Source organism: Phaeodactylum tricornutum, chromosome 18, assembly GCF_000150955.2.
Source record: "Phaeodactylum tricornutum CCAP 1055/1 chromosome 18, whole genome shotgun sequence".
NCBI classification, from domain to species: Eukaryota; Bacillariophyta; class Bacillariophyceae; order Surirellales; family Neidiaceae; genus Phaeodactylum; species Phaeodactylum tricornutum.
Window position 1 is genome coordinate 580,160 of NC_011686.1, and position 12,560 is coordinate 592,719.

A 12,560-nucleotide genomic window follows, 5' to 3' on the forward strand; every position below is an offset into this window, starting at 1 on the left:
TTCGGTGAGACCCCCGGACAGGGTTTCCTCTCCCTGTGCTCGCTTTCTCGAAGTCTCGAGAAACCTTGAAGACAATCTTGTCCAGCTCTCTCTTCTCTACTAATTTGCTAGGCTACGTCGATTTGAATTTTTTTGATATTCAAAGCGTTTAGGAAAACGACAAAATTGAACTAGATACTTAATCGATTCAGTGACGGTTCAATAAGCCGTTGTACGCAACTTCGCCCCACTCGTGAGTGGAATGGTTCACATTTACAATGATAGCGAACCAAAACTCTCCACGTCACGTCTCTGACTGAAGCTGAGATTTCACCGTCAACTTGACTAGCACGAAGTTCTAGGAACTAGGTCTCCGCTTGCTCCTCTCTGATGACACCGATTCCATTGCCACCATGACATGTCCTTGTTTACAGTCAGTATGAGCGACAAAAATTGGAAACCGCATTTCTAATGGTGGACTGCCTGTGCACATTTCTGTGTTTCCATTCATGGCAAAATCGACGTCGGCCCGTCTGGACTCTCTTGTCGGACGGTTGCTCGTTCTTGGTAAAGAGCCTTTGACAGGCAATGGGGTGCGGGATACCCAAGGAAACAATGCCCATTCTCACAGTCAGTAACCGTTACTTAAGAAAATCGCCATGCACGAGTCACGTGGTTGCCGAGGCGGCGTGGCGTTTTACCGCGCATATTTTCCAGCCCGCTGCTTGTTCGCCCACCGGCAATAATTGTAAATATTTTCATCACGTAGGAGTGATTCTACTGTGCTGTATTCAGTAGCTAACGCGTAATTGTCGTGTGTCCGATGAATCATGGAGTGGCAGGGCCGGCAAATATTGCACGTCCAAGACTGGAAGGCATCCTTGACGGCGGCACTGCTATTCTCGTTTATTGCATCCAACATCTTTACAAGTAGCGGTCCCACCCACACAGCGGCTTTTTCCTCGTTACTATTCTCGTGCCATTCGACCCATGCGTTCCGGAACTTGGGTTCCAGTCTAGCCCACGTAGATTTTGGAATCAGATGGTGTTTGGTGAGCTTGATTTCTCGTTCACAAAGCTCGCATTCTCCCTCTCCTATGACTGGCATCCCATCCTCGTCACCGCTAGAGATGCAAAACTGTTCCTCACCTTCGGACAAGCACGAGCTGCTGATTGACTGCTCATTTTCGTTACTTTCTTCGGGCTTGGGATCGCCGCAAACCCTTCGACGAACCTTGGCCATAATTTCGGCGCTTTCCGTTTTGGAGAGACCAAGATAGTCGGAAAAGCCCTGACGGTGCGACTCTTTCAATGCAAAAAGACCTCCTTGATCGCAAGCGTCGTCATCAGGAGCCTCATGTTCGAACAAGAGTTCGGCAACGGCGACAGCCTCGTCGTGCGAGCTACAGTAGCTTTCGTCCTGCAACGCACGAGTCAAGCCCTCAACCCATTTCTTCACCGGCGGCGATACAAGTTTTTCCATGGTAGTGGCTTTGTCACCAGCGGGCGTCATTCGTGGTGAACCATAAAGTCGATCGGGGCTTCGACTACCGATCGTTTTATAAGTGCACCAGTCAGTACCCAGCTGGTTGGAGGATAAATTCGTTGGCATTCACGGCCAGTACCCGGATTTTCGGAGTTGGTCGAATAGAAGAAGACAGTCTAACCATCGAGGCTGACGTCAAAACTACTTACAGTTTGGGGCTTTTTACAGCTAGTCACTAGCAACGCATCACCAGGCCTCCTTAAACTGCAAAAGCGGTGAACACCGCAAACACCGCAAACCGCAAATAGCTTATGTTTCCGGTATTCCTAGCCCTAGAGGATTTTACTAGGCAGCTATTTGTCATAGCGATATCGTAAAATAAAGGAAAGGGGATTTTTTTCATTGTATTGTCTTACTTTTTTTGTCTTGCTCTTTGACAAAAGTAGAGAGCACTTTCAAATCATTATTGTACTGTCTGCAATGTAAGATGCCTTAAAGGGAGAAGTATGTGAGCCCTTGTCGGCTTGTGCGTTTCTCCCAGTAAATCATTGAGAAATCTGACTTAACAGATACTGTGTTTGGAAAGACTGAAGCCAAGCCTAGGTAGAATTTTTGCAAGCGAAGAAACCGACCATTTGCTACTGCCCAGCTATCTCAGAAACCTTTCTTCTCATTGGAGGAGTGCATCAATGCCTCTTTGAATATGATAAATTATAGCCACACAATGCTTCAATTTGATACTACTTTGTAGATAGAATTGCTTAGTTTTAGCATTGTTTGTTGGAACATCTATCTAGGATTCACTAGTAGCTCTAGATCTTGGCCTCGTTGCCATTTCCTTTTTCCTGGCTCTGTCGTAGGACAGACGCAGTGGCCAGACGACTGCCTGTGGCATGCCGGAGGAAAATACGAAACGTCTCATAGGAAACCAAATATTTGCGTTATGCATCCAAATTATTGCAGCTTACACAACTCTGGTTTCCGTTGCATGACGCGTATAAGACGACTTGTCTTATCAAACCTGATATGCTAGGAACGAAATATTCCTGATTACCATACGGTTTCCCCAGATGAAAGTTGTCAACAGATACTAGTGACACCATCCGTACTCGATGGTTTGGCGATCACTTGGTGATCCAATCGTCTCGACAAAAACTATGTCAATGGTTCGACAGCCAGTACATTGGCTACAGGGTCCCTACGTTCGTACATTCTGTTTCCAACACAAAAGGTTTCATTTTGGAATCTATATTTTAGTCTCACAATCACAATCTAAAAACCTACCGATTGAAACAATCGAAGCCTCTACGAGGCTTTCCCCCAACTTCTACTCTTTCGTCGTATTCTACAAATACATTCGTAAGCAGGTAGAATTTTCTAATATAGTTTGGCGGAGGGGACTTGGTTTAACATGGTTAGAATACATCTGCCCGACTATTTTATTGAAATTGAAGCAATGGTTTTTCTTTGTAACCGTAATCGATGTTTTCAGGAATTGCCAACAATATACTCTAGACCACCTCCCATTGTCGTCTTTCCAAGTTCCGTGTAGTGTTGGAACAAACAAATTACTTTGTTCGATGGAGTTCTACCAGCTTTTAGGATGGGCACGTGGGTGGTCATGACCTGCTTCGGTTGTGAAAACTGTCTCTAGCTAGCAAGCGATCATTGCGTCATATGATATTTGATTATGACGATCGCTTATGGTTTCGAAACCGCGTCAACGTAAAATGTCGTTGACAGTGAGTAATATAAAAAAAATTCAGTCATATGTCAGTTTTCAGCCTAAATTGGAAATCAAATGACTTTCACATCCGTACTGTTATAGACCAGGGATACGTAGCTTAGTTCCTATCGATGTAATATCGTAATGGATATGACGGCCAGTTTGCTTACGAAACTAATGGTAAAATATCTATGCAGCTATGCAAAGTTCAATATCAATCGTATTGCTGTTAAATAATTATGGCTTAAGGGTCATCTGTCGTCGCATACCGACCCTTGCTCGCAAAGTTTCTACCTGGGAGTGGGGTAAATTTTTAGACACTTTTTGCACTTCCAGCATTTGCAACACTGTTCATTTGACCCCTCGACAATTTGCGACAACATGCCGGTGTTGGAAACAGCAAATCATTGGGCCTCCCATCCTTCCGACTCGGAGAAGGATCCGAGCAAACCAGAAGAGAAGATGAGAGCCGCCTGCGCCGAAGGAAACGGGATTGCTGAGAAGGAAACAAATGCGGTAAATGCCATTCGATTGGCTACATTTGCAGTCCTTGTGCTGGTTGCCCTCACAGTCTCTCTTTTGGTATACTTTCATACTAAAGATACTGAAGAAGGTGAATTTGCGGCTCAATTTATTTCGCATGGGGGGAAAGTCGTCGATTCATTCCGCGCGAATGCTGAGAGTCGGCTCGCTGCATTGAGTAGTTTTTCTGCGTCTGTCACGTCCTATGCGTTGCACTCGAACCAAAGCTTTCCATTCGTCACCCTACCAGATTTCGAGCGCAGAGCAGCCTTTACGTTGCAGCTGGCGCAGGTGCTTTCAATAGCCGTAAACGCAATTGTTAGCCAGGACAATCGTGCCGAATGGGAAGCGTACTCAGTCCTAAACCAAGGATGGCTCGCTGAAGGTCTTTCACTCCAACAAGCGGTCGTGGACGAGGATGAAAACGAATCAGTTCAGCAATTTCAAAATCAAACATCTTCGGGTGTTCTTGGCGAAGATGTTACAAGCAGCCTAGACATTGTCCCGTTCATTTTCAGCCTAGAAGAAGGCGGAACTACATCAGCGTACGAGACAGGTCCTGGTCCGTTCGTTCCAATTTGGCAGATAGCCCCAGCGATTCCTCTTCCGTCGCTTATCAATTTCAATGGGCTCACTCATCCAACTACACAAGCAGAGTTGCGCACGGTTCTTGCGACAGGACAGAGACTTGTCGGTCCTGCCGCAGACTATTCTGACGACTTGGACCCAAGCATAGCGGGAAGGAAAGCGCTACTCAATCTTTTCTTAAATCGCTGGAAGAGTGGGGGGAATGACTATGAGGAGGGACCGGTCAGCGAAATTTATGTTCCAATCCAGGATAGATTTGGCCCAAATAGCACGATGGCTGGTGTTTTCTCCTCAACCATATATTGGCAGGTCTACTTTACGGATATTTTACCAGAAACAGCGCAAGGTGTTATCTGTGTGCTGGAAAACACCTGCTCCCAGAGCTTCACTTACGTGATCAATGGAGCTCAAGCGAGTTACCTTGGTCAGGGCGATCTACATGACCCGTCTTACGATGAATACATGATTGAAACCGGATTTGGCGCATTTATTGGACGCGACAACGTAGCAGCAAGTCGAGATGGAAATTGTTACTACAATGTTCGTGCGTACCCATCGAAAGAAATGGAGGAATTATATATCACGAGGGAGCCTTTATACTTCACTCTTACTCTGGTTGCCGTTTTTGTGTTTACTTCTCTGGTATTTGTCGCGTACGATTGTCTGGTACAACGCCGTCACACTGTTGTCAACAAATCCGCTCTACAATCAAATGCGGTTGTCTCCTCTCTCTTTCCTGAAGAAGTTCGCAGCCGGTTACCCAGTCTGTACGCCTCGAAAACTGAACGGGACGCCGCAACCAAATCTATGCAGCATGAGAAGGATGATAACGATGACAGTTTTGACGACTACTACGACGATTCTCTTCCAATTGCTGATCTTTATCCGAACTGCACTGTGCTCTTTGCAGATATTGCAGGGTTTACTGCATGGAGCTCCAACCGATCCCCGACCGAGGTGTTCAAGCTACTAGAGACAATGTACGGCCTTTTCGACAAGATTGCGCACAAGTATTCCGTCTTCAAGATCGAGACTATTGGAGACTGTTATGTTGCAGTGACGGGCCTTCCCAAGCCTCAAGAAATGCATGCAATCATCATGTGTCGTTTCGCCAACGCCTGTATCGTACGTATGAGCCAGATGATGCACGTTTTAGTGGAAAAATTGGGCCCGGATACTGCAAATCTCTCTATGCGTGTTGGATTGCACAGTGGCCCAGTGACGGCTGGAGTGCTGCGCGGTGAAAAGGCCCGCTTTCAGCTTTTTGGGGACACCGTCAACACAGCAGCTCGTATGGAAAGTACGGGGCAAAAGGGACGAATCCACGTTTCCGAATCCACAGCTACATTGCTGATCAACGCGGGGAAACAGGCGTGGATTAACGCACGCGACGAGCTTGTACAGGCCAAGGGGAAGGGTGAGATGCAAACGTACTGGGTCAAGCCTCCGGATGTTGGTACTAAATCTACCACAACCACTTCTTCGGGCCCCAGCGGCCGGGACCTGTCTCTCTCGCAGGCTCTGCTTGAGGCGCATAGTTTGAAGATGGACCAGAAGCTTTCCGAAAGCAAAGCGAGCGCGCAAAAGTACGAAGACTTACTTGATAGCTTTCGTGAGATTGAGGTGTCCGAAAAGAAGAATGAGGTGGAGTCTTCTCCTGAGCCAAGAAAAAAAGAACACCGTTTCGTCTAAAAAGCTGGGTGCCTGATTTGATCCATGACAACATGGCCCTACCACAGGGTTTTTTACTCCAGGCGCATAGGTAGTTTGAGGATAGGCAAGAAGCTCTTCGAAAGCTAATCCAGCTTGCTGAAGTATGAAGACTTATTGAATAGCTTTCGCGAGATAGAGACGGCGGAGTCTTTTCCTGAGCCCGGAAATCAGGAATAGCCGCTTCATAGGGGGAAACATTGGATGCGTAGATGGAATACTCTTATCGAGTCTTTACAGTAAACGTGATGTGATATAGTAGAGTAAAACCTGTCGTAGGAAAGGTACTCTCAATGCTCTACCTGTTATTATTGGAAAAGGAGATTTTGTAGGATGTGAGGGGCACGTAGATAAACGTAGCAGAGGGCGCACATAGAGCGTCCACAGGGCGAGGTACCGTATCATACATGAGGGAGCGCATGCCAGAATTTAAGAATCCCAAAATACATAGGCCTCTCTAGAATTTCGGGATAAGCCCTAAGTGTGCGATTTAGTTCGCTTACCCAGTCAACCCAAGTTTTGCCGGAGAACGGAAATGCATGCGATCGACTTCAAAACCTGACCATGATGGAGGTACGGCAAGGTCGCTTCCGGAAACGCCCAGGGTACAGCGTATCATCAGCTCATCCGTCCCTTTCCATCCAACTTAGACCGTTAGGTGATTCGTACAATTTGATGGAAGTGATTGATCCGTCGCCTTTGTCCTTGGCGGCAGCATCTCTACCTCCAATGCAACAAAGTAGTGCAGCGATGTCGTCGTCTAGCATACTCTGGAAGTACACCGGCTTCTTGCTAATATCATTGTTCTCCTTTGTCGTGTATCTAGTCATGCCAAAAGGTTTGCGCAAAGCATACTGTCGAGCAGGACGTAGAAGGTATTCCCAGTATCCGTCACGCACAGAGGGCCGCTGTCCCTCCAAAACCTCGAAAATTGATCCCCAGGATAAAGGGAGTGACCTGCAAAGCGATGGTACTTTGCGCTTCACGGATAATGGCAACAGTCTGCGATTGATTAAGTCCTCCAGATTAGACGAAACCACCGATCATCAAGAAAAGCTCATGAGGGGCGTTCTGGAAGCCCGCACCAACGGATCTTACGCAGCGGCGAGGAGCCCAACGGTTGTGCATGAGAATTTCTCGAATGGACTCCAAAATACTGTACCCGCAAAAGAATCTGGGGCGGACAGCAACGCTTCCAGTCCTTTCCGGGGCAATTTATTTCGCCCCTTCCAGACACTCCGTCGTGCTCCCAGCGCTTCTCACCCTGGAATTCCACATACTCCTAATTCCAAAATTCTCAACATGACCTTCGAGCGGCTCCGATCCCGGGGAGCCCGATTGGTGGCGCACGGTGTGCAGTGCGATCCCAAACGCGTCTGGATTCGTGTCGATGAGGATACCTGGAATTTGTCGTGGCAAACAGAGTTTCCGCGAGACGTTACCAACTCTTCTGGCGAAACGACCGTGGTCCTCATGCGGGGTGCCGCCCACACAATTGCTCTCGCCAACGTGCTGTACGTGGACATAGGGAAGAAAACGGCAGCCCTACTTAAAACGACGCATACTGTACCGGCGTCGACCTGTTTTTCGCTCTTGACGCAGAATGGATCACTGGACCTGCAGACGAATTCTAAACTGGAAAGGGATGCAACGGTATGTTGTTTGAGCATGATCCTGGATCAGGTGCACGAGACAGACTGGAGACGCATACACGGTGCGAGCCCACCAGCGTCGGAGCTAATGTCCGTTAATCTTTCGGGCATTGGGTCGGAGGCGTTTCACAATACTATGAATGACATTTAGCATGGGTGGATGTTGAAGGAGCGGAGCCGTTGCCACGCGATAAAAATGTCAAGATGCAACCATCTGGCAAATTTGCAAAGAAACGTAGGACTCGGTTCACACGAAGTCAATTAGGAAACGGACGGCTCGCGTCAACAGGCAGACCTCTTTGGCTGAACAGCACACCATCTGTTGTATCACGTTCTGTGTTCCTTGCTAACGTATAATGTTATACTACTACGTGACAATCTCCTATTATCATCTAAGCTCCATTCTTGACACTACTAGGCACAGCGACGATGAAGATCGTAATTACTTGCGTGCCGGTGCCGTCAAACCTTGGACTCCCGTTTTCTTGGCGGTGCCACTGGTAGTAGTGTAGGGACCCCAGGAGCTGACTACTTCCACTTCTTTGTCCATCAACGACTTGGCAAATTCCTTGGCCGCCTTGACCCGGCGCACTTCCTTCATACGGATCATCTTGTTGCGGACAATTTTACGCCAGTACGAGCCATCCTCGTTGGGTTGTACCACAACGACCGAACCGTCGTCCTTGTCGACGAGAATGACAGCCTGTTCGCGACCTGGTTCCCCGCCACATTCGATGCCTTCCATCCCAAGCTCGTCGGATATAACGCACTCTTCGTCGTCGAGTCCCGAGTCGATGACGGCCACGCGCTTGCCGACCAGCTCGTCGGCGCCCACGACCAAACCGAGCGGAGCCAGGGTGGATCGATCGTATTCAATCAACATGCCCTTAAGCATACCGAGGACACGGCCGTCGGACATGTACCACCATGCCTTGGTGTCTTCGGTCACGTCGAGATCAATCTTGACTTGACCATCGTCGTTGTAACGCACGTGGCCTTCATCCGGAGCGTGCAAGTCGTCACCGGCGGATGGGGCGTAGACCTTGAAGAGTTCGTCGCCTTTTTTGACTTCGTCTTCGTGTTCGTAGATACCGACTTCGTTGGTGTCACCACGGTAACTAATGGTGGCGTCCACACGGACCTTGCCATCCTCCTTGTGGTCGACGGTGCAGATTTCGAAGCCGTCCTTGTTTCCGCGAATCAGGCGGGACTGCTGGCGACCGTCCCGCGAGGATCCCGAACGCATAACCGAAGTTTGGACAAAGGTGCAGGAACCGCGGTTGGGGTAAGGGCCGTCCTTGGGGTCAATGGTGGGGAAGGTAATGGAATCTTGGTAATCTGTGATTGGGTTTTGCAACAAACGAAAAAGAGCAATTGAGATTTGGAGGGTCGGGTTGCGTTGGGGCCGTGGCCGCGTCGGCCTCTGGCAGTGTTTTTCCCCCGAGATTACGTACCCTGTCCCAAATGGAAGTGACCGGAAAACCACGCCTTGATGCAACGGTGCTCGCGTACCAGTTCGATAAACTTGCGACACTTTTTGTCGTTGGAATGGTTGAGCCAGCAACAACCGTTAACGACGTGGTTCTCTTGCAGGACGCGCAATCCAGAGCCGTTGGGTGGCGCGTGGGTAAAGACGAACAATCGCCATCCGTCCGCGGCGGGATGATCCTTCAGGGTCTGTTCGAACCAGGCCATCTGTGCGTCGTCAATGGTAACTTCGTGCGAGGTGTATTCGGCATCCCGAAAGACAGTCGACGAGAGGCCGACCAAGAGCGTCTTGTCGGCGATCTTCCGGGAGAAATGCGGCGTGGGCTTGCCGTGCTTTTCTAGAAACATTTTGAGATTCTCCTTGTCCGTGGCGAATTCGTCAATACCTTCCAGGTCGTGGTTGCCGCCGACGACTTCGTAGGGAACACCGAAGGATTGCAAGAACTCGGCGGCGAGTTCGTGACATTCCGTTGTGCCGGCGAAGAGTTCCGAGGTTTCTTCCGGACGGACCGACTTGGATTCGCCCAAGTCGCCGAGAGACACGAGCGCAACGTTGCCGTGATCGGCCTTGGCTTCATCGATGATATTCAACCATTGATCACGACCAGTATAGTAGTCTTCCATGTACCGAGGATCCAAGTGCAAGTCGCCTAGACAGGCGACCGTGAACTGATCGCTGGACATGCGCAGCATCGACGGAGACGATCGAACTTGCGACACGGGTCGGGAGACCCAAGCCGCCGTCGGCGTGAAGAGAAAGGCGGCAGCAATCGTCCAAGATACCATGATTGTGATGTCGAGGAGTTACTGCGAGAGGACTTGGATAGACAAGTGTGTTTATGGATCTAACAGTGAGTGGTCTGCTTGTTCGACGACCGACACGACGAGGCTCCGAGTGAGAAAGCGGTCTACCATACCTACGCGAGAGAACAAGTACTTTCTTTACGGTGTGCAAACATACCCGGCGTTCCAGTTCCAGGCCTACCGTGAAGTCGCGGAAGAACGTAACGTAACGTAACGCGTAGGTACAAGCAACGCCCACGGGACGAACGTACTTCATGCTTCGCGCGGTTTGGCGTCAAAATTCGCGCGCATAGGACGAGGACGACGGAAGCGCTTACGTGGCTCCGGCACTGACGACGCCAGACGGAGCCTCGAATCGTATCCAGATGATCACTGTCAACGCACAGACAGACACTCACAGTGACACCGGAGATCCAGCAAAGTTCACACACTCTATTGCGGTATACGTAGATATGTACATAAAATTAGAAAACATATTCAAAAAGGGAGGAGAAATGGGTTGATCTAACTGCAACCACTACTACTATACTACCTAGACTCTAGTAGTTGACGCCGCAACAGCGTTTGCAGTCGCCCAATTTGCTCCGATTCGTGCGTAATCCAAACAATGCTCATGTGCGCCGTCACGTCTTTGAGGACTTGTACTAACGAGGCTTCAACTTTTTGTTTCGCGACGCCATCCAATGCGGCCGTCGCCTCGTCCAGTAACAAAACATCCGGTTGGGACGCCAGCGCGATCGCGATCCCGACTCTCTGCGATTCACCTCCCGACAAGGCCTTCCAGTCCTGATCCAACAAAGACACGTCCATGTCCCAGGTTCGCAGCCATTGTGCGGTCGTTGCGATCACTTGCTGGCACCGAGAGGAAAGAGTGGTAGTGGTTGCCTTCTCGTCGTCACCGCGGTAGCTTTGAAAAGTAGTCATGCGGGCCAACCAATCCTTCGGGGTGCCCGAAATGTCCGTTTTGGCTTGATTCACGTACCGTACCTTTTGTCTCCATAAAGGGACGTCATGATCACGAAAGGAAACACTGTGTAGTTGAATATCGGAAGTAGTGCCTCCAGTAACGCTGGATGGCTCTCCTTCTAACGGAACCAATCCGGCTAGTAAACGCAAAAATTGAGATTTTCCAACTCCGGATGGACCCGTAATAAGAATCAGATCGCCTCTGTTTATGGTCAGCGAACGATTACGGAATAGTGTACGCCCGTTGGGTAAGGTCCGCGACAGGTTTGATGCCTGCAAAACGGGACACGGTGTCTCCGCCGAGCTGAAGCTTTTGTTAGAAGCCCCGTCGAGCGTCAGATGAGTAACTTCAAATTCTGCTGGTACTGCTGATGTTGTTGTTGCGTCATCCACGGTTTCCGGATGGTGTCCATCAGTCAACAAGGGTAAATATACTGGGTCGGTACTCGAATAGGATGCATTATTTTTGGGCGTGAAGGGCGCCGATTCTACTTCCGTCGTGTCTTGATCGGATATCGGTGCACGTGGCGTCAACTTTTGCACCGTTTCCAAGACAGATGATCGAATGGTTGACACCGCCATGCTCCACATGGACAGCTTCGACGTGCGCTTCGAAAAGCGCTCCAAGCGCAATCGATGATTTTGTGAATCGAAAGCAACGTAAAGGCAAACCACAATTGCTGCCAAAATGGTACCAAACGCCGTTGCGCCAATTAAGTAACAAATCAACATTTGATATCTTGCCGCTTCGACCACGTTGCTGCCGCCTAAAATTTGCCCGGTCATCATACCCGGGATCGATATAAGTCCCATGACTGCCATGCTGTTAAGCATAGGCATGGCACTCACTCGGACGGCTTGTTGCGTCATCAACGCAGAGGCTTCCCGAAAGGTGCCTCCGTATGCTAAGCATAATTCAATTTCGGCCGTGGCATCTGACACGACGGCGTTAAGAAAGGTATTTAGCGCCAGGGCTACCCCGTTGATGCCGTTCCCTAACAACATGCCAATGATTGGAATGACGTACTGTGGATTCCAGAAAGGTGACACTTCGAGTAAAATGCCAAAAGCAAAAGCAGACGTAGTAGCTATGGAAATGACAAAAGATGCAAACACGCATGGGATCATGCCGTCAAAAACGTATCGGGATCGTGCCGAGGCTTCGAATGAAGCGAGTGTGATCATAAACAAGACGTAGATCAAGACGATCCACCAGTGCTTTGCGCCATAGGTAAAAATTGGTTGTAAAATAGCGCCAAGTATGGAGAGCTGTATGCCAACGCGGATGGTGCCTGTGATGAGCGAACTTTCCAAGCCGAGACCCCAATAGAATGAAATGCCAGCCATGCCCCAAAGAGGCATCATTGAAATTATCAAGCTAGGAATGGAAACCGGTATGAGACCGTTCGTCAACTCTTCCCCGCTAGCACCTCGAATTGACGAGTACAGCTCCCGTACTGTCGCCCTTGCTGCTGCTTCTGCAACAGGAATAGAATCCATAGCCAACATTTCTTTTTGTTTGCATGTGAGGTCTTTAAAGAGCAAAATCTTCACATCATCGGCCGACGACAACGACCGGTGATGTACTGGGTCGTGCGTGCTCTCGGAAGATAGAGAAATTCATTGGGAAGATGAAATC

At 49.2% G+C, this 12,560-nt stretch overlaps 6 protein-coding genes across 6 annotated transcripts; 2 read left to right on the top strand and 4 right to left on the bottom strand.

The window, feature by feature from the left end:
* Positions 1-676: 676 nt before the first annotated feature.
* Positions 677-1,591, bottom strand: PHATRDRAFT_48677 (predicted protein; the record flags this gene model as incomplete). The annotated part of the gene is made up of 1 exon (XM_002183211.1): positions 677-1,591. One exon carries the CDS (start codon positions 1,589-1,591, stop codon positions 677-679), a length of 915 nt encoding a protein of 304 aa, XP_002183247.1.
* A 1,981-nt stretch (positions 1,592-3,572) lies between these two features.
* Positions 3,573-5,993, top strand: PHATRDRAFT_48678 (predicted protein; the record flags this gene model as incomplete). The annotated part of the gene is made up of 1 exon (XM_002183086.1): positions 3,573-5,993. The coding sequence occupies one exon, from the start codon at positions 3,573-3,575 to the stop codon at positions 5,991-5,993; it is 2,421 nt and encodes an 806-aa protein (XP_002183122.1).
* Positions 5,994-6,575: 582 nt separating this feature from the next.
* On the top strand, positions 6,576-7,814 carry PHATRDRAFT_48679 (predicted protein; the record flags this gene model as incomplete). The annotated part of the gene is made up of 1 exon (XM_002183087.1): positions 6,576-7,814. One exon carries the CDS (start codon positions 6,576-6,578, stop codon positions 7,812-7,814), a length of 1,239 nt encoding a protein of 412 aa, XP_002183123.1.
* Positions 7,815-7,987: 173 nt separating this feature from the next.
* On the bottom strand, positions 7,988-10,061 carry PHATRDRAFT_48680 (predicted protein). The gene is made up of 2 exons (XM_002183212.1): positions 9,118-10,061; positions 7,988-9,001 (listed from the first exon to the last, which is right to left on the bottom strand). Exons 1-2 carry the CDS (start codon positions 9,935-9,937, stop codon positions 8,106-8,108), a joined length of 1,716 nt encoding a protein of 571 aa, XP_002183248.1. The 5' UTR covers positions 9,938-10,061; the 3' UTR covers positions 7,988-8,105.
* A 461-nt stretch (positions 10,062-10,522) lies between these two features.
* Positions 10,523-11,161, bottom strand: PHATRDRAFT_5405 (predicted protein; the record flags this gene model as incomplete). Its single annotated transcript, XM_002183213.1, has 1 exon — positions 10,523-11,161. A coding segment is annotated over one exon (639 nt), but the record flags the coding sequence as incomplete, so codon positions are not given.
* A 366-nt stretch (positions 11,162-11,527) lies between these two features.
* PHATRDRAFT_15102 (predicted protein) lies at positions 11,528-12,268 on the bottom strand (the record flags this gene model as incomplete). The annotated part of the gene is made up of 1 exon (XM_002183214.1): positions 11,528-12,268. A coding segment is annotated over one exon (741 nt), but the record flags the coding sequence as incomplete, so codon positions are not given.
* Positions 12,269-12,560: the final 292 nt, after the last annotated feature.

Excerpts from the sequence above, each read along its gene's own strand:
- PHATRDRAFT_48680 (XM_002183212.1), bottom strand. The coding sequence starts at position 9,937 with ATGGTATCTTGGACGATTGCTGCCGCCTTTCTCTTCACGCCGACGGCG. Across the intron at positions 9,002-9,117 it reads TCACTTCCATTTGGGACAGG|ATTACCAAGATTCCATTACC; the intron begins GTACGTAATCTC and ends ACCCAATCACAG.